At 39.4% G+C, this 21,968-nt stretch overlaps 1 protein-coding gene across 5 annotated transcripts in view; it reads left to right on the top strand.

The window, feature by feature from the left end:
• The window catches only part of POF1B (POF1B actin binding protein), a 47,022-nt gene that overhangs the window by 4,811 nt on the left and 20,243 nt on the right, over positions 1–21,968 (top strand). For 2 of the 5 annotated variants that reach the window (XM_074601630.1, XM_074601634.1), the window contains exons 4-8: positions 308–1,672; positions 4,953–4,991; positions 10,776–10,885; positions 16,515–16,672; positions 19,721–20,566. In XM_074601630.1, the coding sequence (XP_074457731.1) occupies positions 20,084–20,566 (483 nt within the window). In that variant the 5' untranslated portion in view covers positions 308–1,672; positions 4,953–4,991; positions 10,776–10,885; positions 16,515–16,672; positions 19,721–20,083. Of the gene's footprint in view, positions 1–307; positions 1,673–4,952; positions 4,992–10,775; positions 10,886–13,351; positions 13,483–16,514; positions 16,673–19,720; positions 20,567–21,968 lie in introns of those variants that run through there. The other 3 variants (XM_074601632.1, XM_074601631.1, XM_074601633.1) reach the window with 3 other exon arrangements.

Raw genomic sequence — 21,968 nt, forward strand, 5'->3', positions numbered from 1 at the left:
AGAGTCAACGCAGAACTGAGAATGCACGGCAAAGACAGAAGGGACCAAGCTAGAACCTTTCCTGCGTACTGCACTTGCTATTGTTTTATTACGCTTATATGGGTGATGGTAGTCCTCACCGTTCACAAAACTCTCAGTATCGTTATAAATTAATAATGCTTTGGGTATCATATCTTTGTTTCTGCAACTGCTGCTAATGAAGTTCTCTGTGTGCAGATTTTATTTAAATTCTACGTTTCTTTTGATCTTGCTGTTAGTATTTGAAGTTGACTGATATTTATCACTGCGTTCTCACTACCTGCCCTAGTTTCCCTGGTGCATACCCCATGGCCCTCTTGCTTAATGCTGAACTGGCAAAGATGCTGGCAGACATATCATAGACAAGCTGATGAAGTCAGACTAATGACTTAGGCTGGGTTCTGAACTTCAAGCTTTTGCCATTTTGGTTAAGGTATGTTTTCATTTTGATTTTCTCTGGGAGAGGTTAGGGGCGTTACACCCAACAAAAACTCTTAGTATGGAAGCAGCTACTAAGCTAGCATAGCTAGTCTGGCAAACTTAGCTTAATATGTGGCGGGCATTCAGTGATACATCATGGAGGCCTTGAGCAAGTCAAATGAGTATTTTAATTCATAGTTTTCAGTGTATTTCTCCTACTGTTAGGTTACTTATTTTAAAAGTGGACATATTTTACCGTCAATATCATTTTAGAAGAAATAGTGCTCATTTCAGTATAAATGAAAGGGAAGTGTTACCATAAGACAAATTTGTGATGAGCGTTCTTCTGTTGGTACAGATGGCATCTGTGTATTTTTATCACTATAAATCACTCACAGTTGGAGTCATACTTAGTCCAATATCTTGCCTTATGTTTATTAAAATAATCACAGTTTTAGATACGATATTAATCACTCAGTTCTTTGGAAACATTTGGATTGGTAGATGAAAAAACATATTTATTTTGAGAAAGCAAATGATACAATTATTTTCCACATATTTATAGATGTACAGATAATAAACCATATTGCAAAGCAATGGATTGGTAAGCAGAAATATTGATTTGTACACCTTATTTTTGTCATACAATATATTGGAAGTGTATGACTGATAAATCGGGACTTAAAATAGTACCAGTAAATTTACTGGGGATAGTTACCTACATTTAAATGCAAACTGTAGTTTTATATTTTTTCCCAGAACTCACAGTCTGTTAGTAAGATTTCTCAAAAAGTCTTGAATTTTTTTTTTATACTGTGATGACTATAGTTTCATTCCAGATATGAATTGGTAATAGTCCACAACTGTACTAGCTTAGAGGGGAGGACAGAAAGAATTTAAAGACTAGGTTTTCAGCTAGAAGACAGCTATTTGGATCTAATAGATTTGGATCAAACTACCTTTTTATTTCGCTGCTTCTGGGGATGGCTGATGACTTGTTTGGCTGTTGGCATAACCAAAGCAGTTTACAGACTCTCTTGCGTTATATAGGCTATTTTATTTTTATATATATATATATATATATAATATATAGGTTACCTCTGCTCCAGAGATGCCTGTTCTCAGATTGGGAGTACCCTGTCTGTTTTTCTAGTGCCTGAGCCAAACCCCACAAGCACAGAATGGGAGGGCAGAGCCATAAGTGCCTACATGCTGCTACTCTTCACTGTATCTGGTGAGTTTGTCTAACTTGTACTATAATACTTACATAAAATGAACTATGAATCCCTGCAAATTATGTTGGCAGCGCTCCACCCAGCAATAGAAATGAGCTGTGGGCTGTGCTCCCCTTCCTCTTTGCAAAACGGTAAAGAGGGAGCAGATTCACTCCAATCTTTTCAAACTATGAGTTACAGCCTGAAGGAAAACAGCAAGAGTAATTTCTTTGTTCCTTCAAATGAAAGCCAGTTGCCCCCTGCTTTCCATAGGATGTGCACGGGAAGCGGGCCTGTGTGTATGAAAGATGGGAGGTGATGCCAGCTGGTTACATAAGCTATGGGACCTGATGAAGATAGGCGACTTCGTACTCAGTTACTGGTTTGTTCACAATTAATGCAGTTTTCTGTTCTGAACCTCAGCAATTACCCAGTTGAATTCACTTTTAAAGAATGGTATTCAAACTATGAAATATTTAAATTCAACTAAGATGTAGCCAGATAATTTTGCACCGGTAACATTTATTGAAAACTGTAAGAAAGTGTATGTTTCTATAGGCAGACACACCCGACCTAACCAGTTTCAAATTTGTACACACTTGCATTAGCAAATTGTAGCTTGCTTTGCTCAACTGAAATATGAGTCATAAAGATATCAAAGAAAATAACATCCAAAATTCCACTTTAAGACTAACACGTAATTATAAAATTGGTTGACTCAAATGAACAGCTGTCTTCATAAGCAGAATTATCTTGAATGACCTTGTGTGTAAATATGCCTTTACACAAAGGGACAACACTTGCTGTCCCTGTTCATGTGAAGCCTCCGAGCGTGTCAGCGGAATTATTCAAAGGGCAGGGTTACAGAGTCAGGATAGCTTTAGCACCGCTGAGCTGCGTGTGTGTAAGAATGTGGGTGGTCAGCTTTTTTGTTTCTTTCTTCCTTCCTGTAGTACATACAACAAGTGTGCTTTACTGTAAATACTCTGGATATACCAGGAGAACACGGCATTTGTATTCATGGTATAAAATGTAATTAGAAAGAGTTCCCCATATTCACTTGATTGGTAAAATTCAGTTGCCTCTGTAATGGAGAAGGGACAAATTTTTCACTTATGTTGTTCTGACGGGAGTAATTCCATTAACTTCAGGGCAGTTACTCAGTATTTACTGCCATCTAACTGAGTTCAGAATGTGTCCCCTCATATTGGAAAACACCCAGAAAACAGTTGTGATAAGATCACGCTGCGGAATATTGTAATGGGCAGAAAGGACTATTTCAGAAAATAATCTGCCTAACAATCTATTTTATAAATACATATTTGCACATACATACATTTATATTTACATATTTATGCATCATAGAAAAAAAGGACATCAAAAGTCATCCAATTTAAGCCACTGTGATGAGCTGTGATCAGCTTTGCCTACAGCATGTTATGTGAGACACGATAGTTCACTATTAGTACTTCCTGAACTGGAATTCTGCACTTTGTAATAAAGTCCAGGCAGTAGGTATAAATGTTTTACCTTGAGTAACCTAAAATTCGTAACAGAACTTGAGAGGAAGAAGGATCATCCCATATACACACGTTTTCCTGTCATGCTGACTAGCTGGCAGACTCAAATAGTGGGTTTTTTTGGTAGAAATGGCTTATAATACTTTATATATGGAGGTGTTATTACTGTTTAGAATAAACCTAGGTGTATTAAATATACAGTATTATCCATGTTCATAAACAGAAATTAATATAATTAAGAGATAATTGGATATATTTATAATTAAGTAACATTCTCTAGTGAAATTACATGCATTACACTTCCTGTATTAGTTCAAATGTCATTAATGTTAAGATGCAAGACAGACATCCTTCAAAAGAACACCCTGCAGTTGTACAAAACTTTAATTTTTAAAGATGAGTTATAAGACGGAGTTATTTTCCTGACTAAAACATCATGTAGCTTTGTGTATTTTAACAACCTGCGTAGAATTTGGAAGGAAGAGCTGGAGCTATAAGAGCACAGAATTGAGGTACTACTGTGCAATTCTTTTGGAATTTCTCCGTGGAAGAATAAATTTCAAACACATCTTGTAAAGACCTTATAATTGCAGTTACTTTTTCTGTGCTTTTCTTTACTTTCTCCTTCTTCCACTTCAGCAGTCAGTACAAGACACCAGCTTGAGTTAACTTCTTGTATAATCTTTAATAATGTCATGATGTAATAATTTTATATGTCCCAAAAACCACTATGGGAACTCCATATGAAAATCCTGGATAATTATTTCTTGCACTTGATTGTAAGTGTGTAGCAAGTCTAAATCAATTTATTCATTCACACACATAAAATCATACTGGAGTAACACCTTAGAAATTGCCAGATATGAGAGAGTAGAAGTTGTTTTCCCCACATCTGCAGGAATGCACTCAGTGAATTGATAAGGCAGATCATGCAATATTTCTACCAAATTTTGTAAGATTGCTATTGCGAGATTTCTGCCATCTGTAACTCTTTTTAGTGAGACCAGCTGTTCTTGTGTTCTTCTGACCACATCCATTTCATAATTGCCAAATACATCTCTTTTTGGCTTGGATTTAATCCAAAATTAATTTTGTAAAGGAAAAATAAAATGACAAACTGCGACACCAGATCCTGCCCTGCTTGTCCCTCTCCACTCTGAACGCAGTGGCTCTTACACTTCGTTTTCTGTTTTGGCTTATCTGTAAATGTGAATGCATATATAGAAATACCATCAGAACCACTTCTTAACTGTGGTTATAAAATAACATATAAAAAAAAGTTCATTAGATATTAGTGAGGCAAGGTTTTATAAATGTCTCAGACGTCATGCAAGAAAGGGATATTTAATATATGGGATAAAAAGTATTCATAAGTATTACAATGATTTTAAAATTCTTCTTGATGACGTGTTGGCTTGTATAAAAGCATAAGGTAAAAAGGATGCATCAACAGAAAATTATTGGCATGTATTTACAATTTTAATAAAAAAATCATTGTTTAGTTGTTCGATGTCAGAAAAATATAACAATATGGGTATGAAACAGTATTAAAATCTACGTGTGAAGTACATCAGATAATTCTTCTAACAATTAAACTTTCATCTACTCCACTATTCTGTTTACCTAGTTACTTCTATAAAGATTTTTCTCCCTACAGGTAATATGTACTAAAGACAGTCCTAACTATTTATCTTGACACAGTACTGAGATTAAAACCTATAATAATCTGTTTTTTGCTAGGATTATAACCAAATTTTACTATTTATATTTGCATACATAGGCTCAACTGCTTGAATAGTGTGACTCACTCCATTGGTAGGTGAGTACTGTCTTTCTTCCTACATCTTGTTTTTGCTTTTTGGCAAGTATTTTCAAATGCAAATGCCTGACATTAACTAAGTAGCCTAATCTTCAGATGTCGTGGCTTGAAATCCATATGCCATTAAGGAGTATTCAGTAGTTTTGAATGTCATATTACTGGCGTGGAATATTATATAGTTACTATCTTTTCTATTGAAGCTCAAAAATGTAACTTGTGTTCATTTAATTTCTTTGACATCAGCTAGTGAGGAAAGGGAATATATCAGATTGAATAGTTAATCCAGGGACTGGTTTGTGTTCTTGATAATGCAACTTGTTCTGCAGTGGCTATGGACAGGTTACAGCATGCCTATAATTATATATCATATAAACACATTACAGCAGTAGTTTCTATAGGCACAGTTCCAGGAATAATCTGGGTTTGTTCTAAATAACAAATATAACACCATTGCAAAGTGTGGGAAACGGCGCATAACATCCAGTAGAAACGTTGATGCTGGTAGGGCCGTCATTTGGCTGTTATGCACATAATAATACAAGAAAAAGATTAGCTAATTGGAGATTGTTAGGAAGGGGTTGGAGGTAATTGTTTTGCCAAATTAGTAGTCCTGAAGATAAGACCAAGTTCACTAGAAAATTCCTTACTGTCACTATTTGGCAAGAATATATGAAAGGGAGGTTAATCAGCTGTTCTTTAAAATAATTGAAAAAACCCTGGTTTTGAGAAAGCACCTCCTTCCTACCAGTTACTGTTCCTTGCCTAAGCGCCAGCTGCTGGACTAGTTGATGTTTCAAGCATGTCAAACTGCGTGATGGACACATACATAGAATGTGCAGAAGCATTTTTGGTTGGTTACGTGGACCAAGCTGGAAGATACTTACAGCTCTTTGTGACCACGGTCGGTTTTTTTTTTGTTCTGAGAGTGAATTTTCACTACAGCAGGGTGGCTCTTGGAATTCAGACATTACCTTACGTTACACCTCTGCATTAAAAAATAAAAAAATACATGATGGTTTCTTCTAATGATTCCTCTCTACAACTCTTTTTATCCTCATGAAATTTGGTTGGAACATAACGGATACCTTTCTTTTCCAAGAACTCTTTGTAATAGTCTAAGAAGGATTTCCTAACCAGTAAGTGGGATATCACAGGTGGTTTTTATACTTGTTGAAAGTGGCTTACTGAAAAACAAACATACAAAACCTCACAACAAAAGAAATAATGCTTCAAATAACTAGCTATTACATATGCCGTAAGGAATTGAAAATGCACAAGGAAAAGAATGTATCATCCCGTCAGCTTCATCCTAATGGGAATAGCACTTGTTGCTTGTGGATGGAATTTTAGTGTAGCTCTAGTGGCCAGTGCTGACCCTTTTCTATGAGCCACACAGCTCAGGGAGAGCTTGAAAGGTTCCAGCGTGGTGTCAGTGCTTGACTGCCCAGAAAGCCACTTAGAAGCTGAGGTCCGTCAACTCATCCTTTCTTTTCCACTCCAAGTGTTTCAAAACCTGCACTTTTTTTTACTCTCTGGAGCATGAATTATGGCAAAACTGATCAAATGTATTAATTTATATTCCTGTAATCTTTTTATTGTTTTAGTGTTTTATTCAAAAGGTCTGGGGGATTGAGTTTAAAAAAAAAAAACATTTATTCAAGGACAGTTTATTTTATAATTACCATACTACAGAAGAAAGGAATGCATATATCTAATCCGATTTCTTATGCAGGAAAGGAAAATGGTGTAAAAGTCAAGATTCTTATTCCGGCTCTGCAGCTACAGTATTATGCTTTGTGATGAATCATTTAACATCCCTTTACTTAGTCTACCTCCTGTAATATGGTGCAAAATGACAATTTTTCATGAATGTGTACTGACTAAAAAGAAAAAAATTATTTCTCATCTTTATAAGGATATGTAGATGTGATACAATGGCAGAGCATAGTTGTTGTTTTGTTTAATGAGTAGGAGCTATGGGATTCTTTGCAAAGTTCCTCTTTAAAGAAAGAAATTTATCGGGAGATGTTCCAAGAAAATATTTTGGACAGTACTTACGGTCTAGAACACCTTGTCTGTAGCAACTTTTAGAAACATTGGGCAGGTGATCTTGGCTTGCGCTCATAACAACTTTGGTGATGACACTTATCATTCTTATTACTATTATTATTTTTATATAGCTGATTAAATGTCATAACACTTGGAAATTAATGCACTATTTAATTACAATAGAAGGACAGCTATTAGGTGTAGCGATGACTGTTCTTTATTTCACTGTCTTTGAAGTTTAACTCCACCCTACAAAGCACCTTCTTCCTGATTTATACCCGTAATTCGCTCTGTAAAGTGCTTGCACAAGATCGATGTGCCTTGCCATGCATTCAAACAACACCAAGGTTACAAATCAGAAATGCTTGAATCTGAATCACAGTAAAATTTCCCAGTCACTTATCTTTCCCAGTGCAGTGGGCTAACATAATTCTGAAATACTTACATTTCTGCACTAGTCTACAATGAAAGTTACATAGCATGGTCTGTTCCATTGTTCTAGTATTATCAGGCTATAAACATTTGAATTATGAAACTAAATTACATACAAGTGTTTTATTTAAATTAACCAGATGACTTCTGTGCCATATTGTTTTATTTTGAAAATTCTCTGTATTTTCTATATAAATACCTTTAAGGTAATTTCTGTCAGCTCGCTCAGTTTCCCTTTGCGCTGTATTTTGCTCAGTCATTAGCCCAATCAGTAGTGACAAAGCCACTTCAAATTCAAGATTTGTTTTCAAATTTTATTCATATTTTAAGAATCCCAGCACTAGGTAACTTGCGTAAATTATAATATAAAATTGATCTGGAGAAGTAAGGTGCAGGACATAAAACATAATCCATAATTTGTAAAGTTTAGGAAAAAAGTTGAAGAATCTCAACATTGTATTTTGTTTGTCTTCAAATATTACAGAGAGTTAAAACTAACATAATTACAACGATGATGTAAGTTTGAGTTGCTGTGTAAGACTCTGTTAGCACACACACAAGTTTTGGAGGTAATGACTTCAGCGTTCCGCAACAAATTCTAAATTCTTATGAAAGAATTTATAAAAGTAATTATGGCACCATGCTGACCTTTACTTTATAGATAAAGGTTTTGAGTCTTAAATCTGAAATGAAATGTCATCCTTTTTCCCATTTTGAAGACAGCAAGTTGGAATAAAGCACTCTGCTTTAATACTGTGATAGGGCTCTTGCTGTTAGTTTGTAACAAAAGATTGTAGTTCCTGGTGTAACAGTCCCTTGTAGGTCACTCCTGGAGAAGGGAAGGGTCACTCCCAGCACATCCCATGTAAGCAGATAACCCTTCCCTGTGCAGTCAGCTCTCAAACATCCTGCCAGGCCTAAGGGCGGTTCGTAATTTCTTGAGCAAACCCAAACAGCTTCCAGGCTAAGTATAGAGATTTCGGGAGCTTTGGAGTAGTTTTGCAACCCCTGCCTAATTCTAAATGAGCGTGTTTGGTTTGTCCAAAGAGCCATAGCCTACCAACATAGTTGATTTCTTCTTTCGGTACTCTTTCAGGTATTTCTAGAGAGAGTCTCTGGTTTGTTTTGGTTTGTGTTTTTTTTAAAGTGGATATTTCTTTGAGATTATTTGTTGTCTTGCATTCTTTAACCTGTGAAAGGGGAAGAAAATAGTATTTTTCTCTCTGTTCACCACAAATAGTTCTAGAAATAATGGTCTTAAGTGGTAGCTAGGGAAATTTAAGCTAAACGTGAGGAAAATACTCTGATGACACCAAGCACTGGAATAGATTGTCTACAGAGGTTATGCTGTTGCTAGAAAGGGACCGACAGTCTTTAAGAAGCATTTCAGTGTAGCTGGCCCTGCCTTGCCACAAGCGAATGTATGAAATGACCTGTCAAGGTCCTTTCCACCTTCCAGTGTAGATGAATCAAGAAAAGAAATAAAGTGTACCTCATTCCTGTTTAGCCTCAGCAGAGGCTGAGTTAGATTTCTGTCCTTTCCCTGTCAAGGCAGAAGTTATGACCCTGATATGCGTTTATTCTGTTGGTTTATTGGTTTGTTACCTATGCAGTTTGTGTGGCTTGGAGAAGCAGGTTTTGCAATTGTATGCAACAAAGATAATTAAGGTGCTTTGTAGTTCTCTCACTTTTCTTCTAAGACCGACAAAGGACCTCTAAAATATGAATGAAATTATAACGGTCATTCTTACATGCTTGAACTATCACATCCATAAAAAATATACTGACATACCTAAGTCCACACAGAAATGTAACAGGAACAGAGACCAATTTTGTGTTCTCAATATCTTGTCCCTCAAAACTCTAGTTGGGAAAAAAACCCCAAGCTCTTGACTCTAAGAAGCTATACTGCATTTTCCCTTAAAGTACATGCCATAGGCAAATTCAGAGTTTGTCATTTAGAACTCTGAAATTCTAATCTGGGAAGCCAGGACAGTTTTTCCAGGTGGAAAGATGTTTAATTCACTGGGATGGGGGAATGGCAGTTAAGCTCATTTGACAGAGAGAGCTCTCTTATGTCTGAAATCCTAAAGTGAAATTCTTTGCACGTGTATATGCATTTGGTGAAATCAGAGGTCTTTGTACTGTGTTTACTGAACAGCTTTTGTGAGATATAAATACCAGCACATTCTGGTAAGTTTCTAACAAACAGAATGGTCTGCTCAATCCCAATATGGTCCTGTGTTAGAGCAGATTGGATAGTGCACTTCAATGATGGGAAATGCATTTAAATTTTATCCAATGGCGTGTACGGTTTATAAATTTAGACACATTGTGGGTGTATAGAAGCTGATTGTATAGCATTATTCATTACGTGCCTTATATCAAGTTTTGGCTCCTATTCTGTTCAATGATTGCACATTAGCATTCTTCTTGATCTTTGGTGCGTGAAGCTTCCTGAAGAACTGGTTTGAACTAGTCACTCCTGCTTAAAGAATATTCTTTCTTCTGTTCCTGTCATTAGAAAAACATATTGTTGATAGTTGATGATTTTCCAGTACTCTTCCCAGTTCATAAAACTGCAGACTGGATGCTCATGGACCAGCCATATCTCTGAAACAGCGTGATAGGTGGGATAGACAGGGGACTGATGGATCATTTATGAAAGGCTCATGATGATTAACTTCTACTTTGGCCACAGGCAGAAGGTTCTCCTATGTCTGTCTGACTAATCAGTTGGGTTATCAGCTGACTTGCAATTAAAATAATAAGGCAATTATTAAGTCAAGACTTCTGGAAGTGATAGTCTAAAGTGTACTGACCACAGAATCATTAGTTTGTGAATTAGCAGCTTGTGGGGGAGAACACAGTTATTCTCTCTCTTCACTCTCACTGTCTGCAAAGCAAATCCCTCTTTCTGCTATGCTGAGTTTATTTTAGCCGTGCGCTCTTTGCTTGTGAAATGCTTTCATTCCACTTTGTGGGATAGTCTTCTTTAGAGACAAAGAAGTTGGGCTGCTAGGAATGGGAGAACATCTTTTCTGATACAGTTAAGATGGTCGTGGTGGTTGTTGTTGTTATTATTATTATTATTATTATTGTACAATAATTTTACCAGTAGCTTTAATGGCTGATAAGAATAGCTGATAGATGAATGAAGCCAGGCATAGCATAGCCCATGCACACAGACAAAGACCTAGTGTCTGAAACTTTGCTACCTCTTATTTATCCTTCTGGTTTTACTTTAGAAAAAAAAATAAATTCCAGTATTATTCTCTTAAAGTAATAAATTTTGTTTTTCAGATGGTACAAATGAGCATGGAAGACCAGTATCTCCCTTGGAAAGGACGTAAAAATGATCTCAAGTTGATTATCTTCAATACCCTCTCAAGTAAAGACCGCTTTCATTACAGGTATTACAAAATATCTCATGTTGCCTTTAAGATTTTATGAAAACAGGGTAGTCTTAAAACAGTCTCTTTTAATTTTAAGGTTTTAAGCCTTTTTAATTTGGCTTAAGGCCTGAACCTGTTCATGACTGAAGATTCTAGCTTGTTCACTGCTCTAACAGCAATAGAAAGTAGGGAAATTACCATGTTGGAAAATATTCCAAGATACTTGTATCAATTCATGTAGGTCACTGACTAAAGTGACTAAATAGGAGTGAAAGTGTTGTTGCCAACATCAGCTGCCTTAAGGTTAGGGCCATGCACACATATCTTTGGCTACCTAGTCACTTCTTTAGCACTGTTAGCATCCCAGTATTGAAAGAACAAGGGTCTGGCACCCCAATTCTTCATGCAACAGAAGTAGCAAATTCCCTGTGTAACAGATAAGTTGAAATAGGAAAGTTTTGTCTTTCTGAATACTGAAAAATGCACTTCAGGCAGAATGGAAGTAGCGTTTTCGCAAAAGACACTCTTCTAATAAGTTTGTATGAAGGGTTTACATCATGCCATTGTTACAGGACAAAAGAAAACGAGCGTTAAAGCAGATTCTTTAGAACTTAACTAATGCAGCAATATTACATATCATGCATAGGCTTGCTTTAATGTGTGTATGTAGGTATGCTTGCTTTTTAGTCCATGTATTCCTGACAAGCTGTGCAAGTAAATTCTTTTCTTGACAAATATAGTAATGCGCAAATAAAAATAGTTGTAAAAGAACAATTATGTGTGAACCAGAAAGCAGAGCAGGAAAGCTGAAGTATTAACTATGTGTGACTAAGTTAATGTAGAAAACAGAATCTGGTAATATTTAAATGTATGTCTGCACTGTAGAAAAATGTTTATAGAAAAAAAGTAAATAATTTGATGTAAACATAAGAGCATCAGATACTGTAGGTTTAAAGAACAGCATGATTTTTTGCTATTGTGCACATGTAAACTCATATACCTATGTAGATCTTCAGTATTCCCACAACAGGGAACCTCTTTAGAGTGCTACTTGCAAGAGTACTACTTGCTTAGATTAACCAATATCTAGAGATGATAGGAAACTACTAATGCTTTAAACATCATTTACAACCCAACTGAATGTGGTTGTCTAGCAGAAAGTATATGGGGCAGGCTGCATTTACGGAATTAAAATGTTCATTTTTTTTTTATGACCTCTTTGAATCTCTAATCCAGAAGAAAATTTATACAAATTGAGAAAAGAGTAATTACATTGAGAAATTAATACTAGAAAATGCTTTCTGGGACAAAGTTACCATACTTACCAAAAATGGTGAGTTGTATGTTACCCTGCTGTGTACCTACACAATTCCTGAAATGTTGTTAAAGCCAAAGAAGTTTGACAGTCCAGTGTGATGTTGCACATTCTGAAGCTAGTGCTCCTCTCCGAGAATTAGAAATAAAAACAAGTCTGCCAGAGATAGCACAGGATGACAGAGCCCCGGCTTGTTCTGTCAGGAATGCTCTGTTCGCTTGTCTGATGCACCGGTCATTAATCATTCCTCTTTCAACTTTCATTTTCACAGACTCATAGCGTACATAAATAAGGGTGAGATACCGAAGTAAGAAAGAGTTACAGGATTAATGTTGGTGCTTCCTAAAGCCCATTTCTAGCAGCAGGTACATTTCACTGGCTCGGGGCAGTGAGTGGTTTTACTAGCAGCATGGCATAGGGTTTGTTCTACCTTGGCACAATTCATTCTTGTATTCTAGTTTGGGTACAGAGGCAAACCAGATTGGCCAGCAGCTTCCAGTTGGCATGAGAAAAGCAAGTCTGAGAACAGACAGTTAGTGGGTCAAAATAAAAACCCCATCCTCCAGAAAGCCCAGCAGTTGTGGTTTTGAAATGCAATCATTCTACTTGTGAAATTAAAATTAAGATATACATTTGACTGAAACATTTTGACTTCGACTTTTTTCCAACTTTAAATGTAAATAAAAAGTAGTTATAAAACTAAGCATAATAGCACGCTTAGTCCCTATCAGCAAAAGAATCTCGCTTTTTAAAGAATAAGTTAAAACTTGTCAGGTATCTTGTGGGCTTTAAAAAAAGAAAGAAAGAAACGTTGCCCTTCAGTGTATTCCAATAAACACCACAAATCATACAACACAATCAGAAAACCAAATATTCATCGCTTTACATAAGGCTCCTATCTGAATTCTTTCTTGTGCTAGATAAACAGTCTTACTGCAAAAAGGCTTTAAAAGATAACAAAAACTTTTGTTTAAATGGCTTGTAAAAGCCATAAAGCTTTCCAGTAAATGCAAGCTCTCATAAACAAAATATCAAGTCCTATTTAAAAGAACTGTTTCATGTTGTTTACGCTGCCAAGTTGCTGATCATGCATAAAATTGTTCTCTTAATAATTAGTTGGTTAGAGTAACACCCATCATCCAAAAATGTGTTACCTTGCAGGAGATCTACATTTTAATCAGCTGATGAAACAGATGTGGGAGGATTGTCATGAGCTCTGTTTCTGAAATCAGAGAGAAGCAACTATGGATCTATGGAGAAAGCAAGCTATCAAGTTGGTTTCTTGCTTTCTACCTGACCAGTAAGAGCCAAATTAGAAATGCAAGCTTTCTCAAAAGAGAAAGTCCTAACTTTAAATGAAATTCTGCACAATGTCTGTCTTAAGCAAAACCAAAGCTTGCTAGATGCATCCATAACCTGGAAACTTTTCCATGTTACATAAAGACAAAACAGCATAAACTCTGTGCTCACAGAAATAGTTGAAATTTCAGGTATAAAATATAGGAATATAGTAGAATTTATAACTGTTAACTTCTAACTGTTTAAATATATTTAGCGAAATAACATGGTATAAATAAGAGGATATATAGGTCACAACGTGGAGACAAGGTATTTCCCTTAGCTGTTTGGACACTGGAACAGTGTGGCTACAGTAGCGTGAAGCAGGCTAACTTGTCCCTATTCAAGTTTCTGTCACCAGGTAGCCCGAGCTACTTAGATATTTTGTTCTAATCTATGTATAGGTATGACATACATTGACCGAAGAACTGACTGTTGATTACACTTGTTTTAAATTTCTATCATCCTTCATACTTGGCCATAGAAATTTTGTAGCAATTTAGTAATGTGGAGATGATAATGCATCTGATCCTCTTGACAGGTTACTGGCTGGAAAAATAGTTTATAAAATCTATAATAGATTTTATTTACAGATGTTAAGAACTTATTCCATTGCTTTTAGTGGTTTTATACAGTTTTAATTTTTTTTAGACAAATTCTAAACACTTCTCTGTGTTCTGTGCTTAATGATTTCAGGTTTTCTTTAAAGGCAGACCAGCTGTTTCTCTGACACGTTTTTAGTATGTTGAGGTAAAAGCAAAGATAAATAAACACCCAAATCCCTGTCTTGTTCTCCATAAAATCCAAGGTAGCAACACTTATTTTAAAGTATGTCACAATCCCAACTCCTTTATCTCCTTTAATAAAGAGGATTGTTCCTTAGGCAGTCTGTCCAGGAGAGGGAAATGCAAATTGTTGCTTTGGAATTGAACTCATTTCCTGCTCTTTGGTCATAATGAATGTAATATCTTTCCCTGGCGTGAAACTCAAAAGTATCTAGCTCCACAGATCAGCTGTTCGTCGTGACTGCAGGCCTTTTTCCTTTATCAGTTTTCTTAGAGCATCACTGAGCTATAAATTAGAACTGGCAGCATAATACAGATATCACTGATAGGTGCTCAGAGGACTTTTTGCAGTATCATGAAGAGAGGAAAGTTCAGCATCATGTCTTGCTATTTATTTTCTACTCAGGCTTATTGTTGGATAAAATTATGTATTTTGCATACAATGTTATATTCTTAAGTTGCTTTTTGCAGTCGTGTTTGGTAAATGATGACTGGTAGTATTTCATTAAAATGAGGCATGCTGAATAAGGGCTTTAATGGGTAGGAGAAAAGTTGCTCAACGTGTTTTTTTTTGTTTGATCACCAATCTCATGCATAGTATTAATTATCTGAAACAAAGTAAATTGACTGTTAAATAACCTCAACAATTCAAACAGGAAAATGGTTAGAACAAAAGAGTGACTTCTGCTTAAGGGTAAGTACAGTATTGCATTATTTCACTTCATAGAATGAAATACAATCTTTTGAGCTGTTGGAGATACTGACAGCCATCACAAAACCAGTGTCCTTATAAAATAAAGTGATTTTATTCTGTTTTGTCACTCCGTGTGCTGTTGTTACACTATAATACAAAGATTATTCCTCCCCTTTGCTACTATAGCAGAAGTAGGGAGTGTATTTGCATGTTCATTGACAATTTTAGATTATAAATTATCAAAGCTATTAGTTGTTAGATGCAATTTTTAAGTCTAGATTTTTTGGTATATTCCAAAGATTTCAATTTCTTTTTGAAATGTATAAACTTCAAACTACAACTGTTATCACAAGGAACATATTGATGGGATAAGAGAGTTTTCCTTCAAACTTGCAACAGACACTTCATGGTCTGATGATTAGTTAATGCCAGCACAGTAAATGGTAGTCTTTAAAACGTACCTAAACTCTGTTTAACCTTTTCTGCTTGCTGAATTTTCTTACCACAGAAACACTGTAATGTGTAAAGAGAATTAAAATTCTGAAATCACATAAGAAGCATTTGAGATCCAATCTTGCTAGCTATGCATTGCAAGATACCTTGTTAAAATACATTTCTAAATAAAATAATAAAGCAGATAAAAATTATTGTGGATGAGTATACAGTAATGCTTATATGAAACATATGAAATGATGGACTCTGAGCAGCCTATTAGTGCTCTAGTGCAAAACTCTGTGGTCATGACGGATAACCCCAAGAAAACATCAGCTTAGTGGCAGTCAAAAAGAGCAAATCAAACATTAGAAGATACTAGGAAAGAAAATAATAGAGAACAAAAAAGTAATCATTGCACCATTGCATAAATCCATGATTTTTGCACATCTGGAATACTGTGCAATGATCTATTAGAACTGGAAAAGGGTCATGAAAAGGGCATTAATCACCCACGATGTGGAATAACATCTCAACGAAGAAGATTGAATAGGGCTGTTTTTTCCTAGCCTGGAAGAGAGAGGACTTAATGGAGAAATTATAAAGTTGTACAGAAGGACGAGGGGCTGTTGAACTAGGAGTCAGAATCAAAAGGAGGATCTTCATGCAGCAGTAGCAGATCTGCTGAAGTTACAGAGGACTTTCTGAGTGCAAAAAGAATTTTACATGAATTCAGGGGACGTGTTGAGCAAGTCCATATATGTGAGATTAAGGTTACTGGTGAGAAAAGAATATACGGTCCTTATGAAATACCCAGAGTTGAAAATAGCTGGCAAGTGGGAAAGTGTTGAGAGAGAAGTGTTACACTGGCTTGTCCTCTTCAGACCCTTTTAGGAATACACGGATTGTTCTTTAGCATCTGCTACTGCTTGAGATCTAGATGGCATCTTTATCTGAACTGGTGTAATTGTTCCTATGTTTTAATTAAAATATAAACAGACAAATAGTGCTGTCCTAAAACAATCTCAAGGTATTTCTTAAGAGGTGCTTTTTTTTTTTTTTTGTTTTCCTCATGGGAAATAGAGTATGTTGTGATTGCAGAGGCACGAACCAGAAGGGCAAAGGGTCCAGCAGTACAAAGAACAGCCTGTCATCCGTTCAGTACTCTGTGTCTTGAAATTGCTGTGGAAATGTGGCAGATGGGGCTCCAGGTGCCAGAGCCAACACTCTCTCTACATTAGGTAGGTTCTCCCCAGTCAGACCTTTGCTCAATACTCATCTGTTGTTTCCCCTTCCCTGCTCATCTCCTAGTGGCTCCTCTGTAATCCCCTCTACCCCACTGTGTGTTTGCACGATCCATACACATAAATGCACCTATGTAGCAGGAGATCCGAGTCCCTGATGTTCCAGAGGTTTCTGTATGCAGAGCATCTGTAGTTGTTTAATGAAAGAAAGAGGAATTAGAGGACAAAAGATACGCTAAAACCAGGTAAACGTTGTTTTATTACACAGTGTACCAGCTTTGCAGTCACAGGTCAGATTTTCTGTTTTCCCACGCGTCAGGCTGCCACCTGTGTTTGCAAAAGAGCAGATTTAACTTCACTGCTTAAAAGCATTTACATTCTTCCTCCTCCCTCCACCCAGTCACTTCTCCATCCTTATATATTCATATTATAAGAAAAGTCTGATTGATTTATTCTGTCCAATTCATTCTGCCTCTGTACTTTCAGTAAAGTATTCCTCTGTATTCTTCCTGATGACAAATATTACATACATATCCATAGAGAATTAAGGGCAAAAAGGCAGTTGAGAAGCAAAAGCTTTGGAAAAAAATTAAAAAGACATTTGAATCGGAAAATGCAATTTACTCATACAAGCAGTTTCATAAAAGGCAATATCATGAAGCCTGACCTGCATAAAATAGACTATGACCCACCACCAAGTAATTTTTGCTATAAACACAAAAATTCTGATTTAACAGAGCTGGTCTTTTAAAACTACAGTGATCTGCTTGTGACTTAAACAGTGAGTTCTAGACACTTGCCGTCTCATCTGAAAATACCTTGCTTCATCTTTATAGGCAATTAATGGTGTTAAGCTTTTGTTGGTTGAACACGAGCAGAGCTCTGTAGCCAGATTATCCCAGCCATTTGGAATAAGGAGAGAGGCATCTTCTTCCTGAGATTCCATTCTCTGCCAGGTGTGTCCCACTATCAGGGCAGCCTGATCCAGGTGGTGCAGGGTTAAGAGGTTAATAGGAACAAAGTGGCTGCACTGGGCTATCTGGATCAGTGGCAGCAGACCGGCACCTTCCACCAAACCTCAAGTGCGTTATGGCTCTCCCTTCAAAGGCAGGATCAGAAAACCGAAGCCTCTACTTACCAGGTGGTTCTAACCTCCCCTTCAATCTCTAAAGCCTTCCTTTCAGCTGAAAGCAGATTTTTATCTCAGCCTCATCAAGTTGCTTATGGGGTGCAGCTGCCTGCCAATTGGCCGCCTTCTTAACCCTCTCTTCCTCAACCCCTTCAGACAGTTTCCCATATGACACATAATTTAAGTAAGTTAAACGTAGACGTCGTAATACAACATTTCATGTAGTGGTCTTCAAGTGAGTATTTTTCTCTCCTATTTTATATCAAAATACTTTTTTATTCCTCCTAGCCGCAGTTGTCACAGCAAATAGTCATACCGAACAGGTAACACTGTGTAAGATACAAAATGCAGTATCATTCTTGGTTTTAGATGTATATAAAACTTTTGGTCACATTAAAATTCAAGTGCTTTGTTTGAGGCTCTTTTCATTACCTGGTACAGATCACCATGCATATATTACTTACTGTTATTGTTTATGACTCCAATAATCCTCGCCACATCTACAAAGTTTTCCGGAAGTTATTTTGTATTTCCATTACAATAGAATGACTTAGAGCTTGCTTTCTGCTGACCCTCGTAAGAAATTTCCAAGACACTCTTTATTAAATAGGGCAGTATATTGCACTCTGGTAAGATTCTTGAGCTGGCTAACCAACAGTGTTTTCCACATTTTCAATTACAGCACTTTTTTCACCCTTGGGAGTATTACTGTAGTTCCTGTAGTTTCCTACTGAAGCATAAAACAATTCCTTATGGTTTGTGTAAAATAGAGACTAGGTTGTCGTAACCGTGGCTCTCCAAGAGATGGTCTTTTTAAAATGGTTTTGTGAGAAGCCATCAATAGGTTTTCCAAGCTGTGTGAACCAAGAATGAAGTTTTAAAAGCATGTAGGGTTTTTTGGCATATAGTTCCTTGGAAATCAGTGGTTCAAATGTGTTTTATATACACTCATATGTAAACTAGAGGTCTGTTTGGGTAAACTAGAGGTCTGTTTGGGTTTAATACCTGAAGGAAAAGTGAAACTTTTTATATTTGATGATAGGTCTCCAGATGTCACAGTACCTGAAAATACTGAATCGTTGTAGGATCTCATCCTAAAATTCTTAACTTCCCAACTGTCTGAGCAGATGTTGTGAGCACTTTTTACTATCTGAGACAGAGCTTTCAGTGAATGGCCAGTGTAATGCCATGTAGAATAACACGGCTGGTATTGCTCCATTACATCAAAGGTGTTTTCCCACAACACGGTACTACAGAAACTGGTTTTTGTTCTGTGTGACTGTACTGTGTTACCTGAAAGCATAGTAAATGTGTAGGGGAAGCAAATTGAGAAAATTAAGAATCTAAGGTTTATTATTAAGGATAATATTTATTACACAAGAGTCTACAATTATGTTATTGCTACATTACCTTGCAGAACAAAGTGAAGTTCTGAGTTAGGGCTTGCCTTACGTAGGCAAAGGAACTCAAACCAAAATACGCTGGATTGAGAAACTAACTGGAGTTTACATTCTTTTCTACAGAGTGAGATTTTGGAGAAGTAAGTAATGCAATACTTTCTAGATAAGCTCCATGTTGTAGTTCATCTGTAATGATCAACCCGGTTACCTAAGTAAGGCTGCCAGTGCCCTGTGATGCAGATGCAGGAATGCATGCGTTCAGAAAACATATTCATTTTCCAGACAGCTGCTGCCAAAGGCAGAGTTTGCTGGATGGGGGAGAAGGCGATGGCTCCTGCAGATGCAAAGCGCTCTGCGGGAAAGTTCATAACCTTCTGCGAAAAGTATTTGAGTCATTTAATTGAGTAGCAAGTAATGATGTGTGTACACTCCCCCTACACAGGCTGTAAATAGATTAATAACAAAGGGCTTTATTAAACAGCATTATGCTTTACTTTTCTCTGCTTTTTCCATTAGCAAGGTTTCGTTACGGCGCTGTATTAGAACTGTATCTGCTACAACGATCGGTCCTTTCCCGCGGCCGGACCCGGCGGCGAGAGAAGGCAGGTGAACGGGCTGCAAAGCAGCACCGGGAGCTCCGCCACCCCCCGGCCCGCTCCGCCACCCCCGGGCCCTGCCTGCGCCGTCCCGCCGACGGTCCCGCTCCCGGCTGGCGGCCTGCCCGGAGAGAGGGAGGCGGCCGCGGGGCTCTGCCAGCCGGGTGTGCCCTGCCCAAGGCGCGGCTCCCTCGCAGGTACTAATCGCCGCCCTGCCCCGGCTCCCTCCTGCATTTACCGCCCCGCTCCCCGCCGGAGCCGGCGGTGCCCGAGCGCGGCCGGCATGTACGGGGGCCAGCAGCAGCTGCAGCCCCCCTCGCTGCCCCCGCACCTCCAGCAGCAGCAGCAGCACCACTACTACCGGCGCCAGCAGCACTACAGCACGCTCCCCGCCGCCCGGCGGCCTCTGGCCTACCCGGAGCCGCTGCCCCGGCCCCTGCCCTGCCGGGAGCCACCGCCCTGCCCGGAGCCGCTGCCCCGGACCCCGCCGTGCCGGGAGCCGCCGCCCTGCCCGGAGCCCCCGCCGCCGCCGCGGCCCCCGCCGTGCCGGGAGCCGCCGTCCTGCCCGGAGCCGGCGCCGCGGCCCTTGCCGTGCTTCGACCCGGCGCCCCACCAGCAGCAGGAAAGCGGGGTGGCGTACGACCGCGTGCGGACCTACGGCCCCGGCTGCCGGCGGGTCAGCACCTCCTGCTCCTCCCGGGCGGCCTCGCCGCTGGAGTGCTCGCACGGCTACCAGCAAGTCATCTCCGGCTGCGACCCGCAACAGGTACGGCAGCTCTCCGGCCCTCCCACCCGCCCTCCCTCCGCATAGCCCGGGCCGGGCCGCCACCTGCCCGCCCGCGGCTCTCCCCGCCGCCCTGTCCCGCTCCCGCCCGGCCTGAGGCGGCGTCGAAGCCAGGCGCCCTTGTGCTGGCGGGCAGGCGGCAGGTCTCCCGCGGGTCCCGCCCGGCGGGGAGGGGGTCGGGGCGGGCATCCCGCCCGGCGGGGAGCGGGGAGCCCCGGCGCGGCCGAGCCCTTCACCGCCCGCCCCGCACCTGCCCGGGGCTTCTCCTTCGAAAATGTCGTTTTGCCTCAGATGAACACCCGTCTGGGGAAAAACGCGGCTCTTCCCCCTGCGCGGAGGCGGCCCCACTGCGGGGTCGGCGGGAGGCCCGTCCGGAGCCGCTCAGCGCCCCGCCGCTGCCGTGAGGGGCCCGGCCCGGCAGCCACCCGGGGGCGGAACGGCCGGCTTCACCGCGCACCGGGGCTGTTCTCCGGCACCCTCAGACCCGTAATTTATTTAATCTTCCCGCGGCGGGTGGGGGTGTGCGTCCGTGCAAGGGGGGGCGGGCGGGCCGCGGCGGGAGGAGAGGGGCCGTCTTCGGCGCGGGCAGCGGCTGAATCATGGAACCACAGGTTGGTTCGGGTTGGAAGGGACCTTAAATATCATCCAGTTCCAGCCCCCCTCCCACTAGACCAGGCTGCTCAAGTAACCCCCGTGTCGGTGTTCACACCTCAGCTACCCGTTTTCATCTAGAATTCTTAAAACCCTTTAAATTTCTCTGTTTGAGTGTTTGAGTGGATCAGTTAATCCCATATTTGTTTCCTGTTTGGCAATTCTCATTAGCTTTTTTTTTTTTTAAACGTGAACTTCTAAATACCCTACTCCATTGCAGTATTTTTGCCCATTTTGTCAACAGAACGGTAAAATTCCAGCCGGAGCAGGAGCCCAGGGCTGCCGGTTGCGCAGACTGGGTGCTCCCTTCCCACGGAGGGGATGCACACACAAACACTGCTCTGCTGCCTTGGTGCTGCTCATGTAAATGTAATATAAAGGTGTGTGTGCTTAATAGTTCTGCGCGAATCAATGATGCTAACGTATGTGACTGAGCAGGTAGGGAAGTAATAGAGTTCAATTAGCTTTGCTTTAAAACTCTTCACAATGTAGTTTGGCAGGTTTGCTGCTGTGTGGGTATTTGGGGAATGGCTTGAAGGTATTGATGGAATTTAATATAATTTTAACATATGCGATTGTTACCTTTGCTAAGTCTTCAAAACAAAACTACAAACCAATGACATAAGAACAGCTTTGACTGTAAAAACAGAAAGGGAGATCAGAATTTATTCTTAAACCATTTTTTTCTCTTATACATCAGACTGTCGTTAATATCAGTAGAAGCAGGATGGGT

This window comes from Larus michahellis, chromosome 9, assembly GCF_964199755.1.
Source record: "Larus michahellis chromosome 9, bLarMic1.1, whole genome shotgun sequence".
In the NCBI taxonomy this organism is placed as follows: Eukaryota; Metazoa; Chordata; class Aves; order Charadriiformes; family Laridae; genus Larus; species Larus michahellis.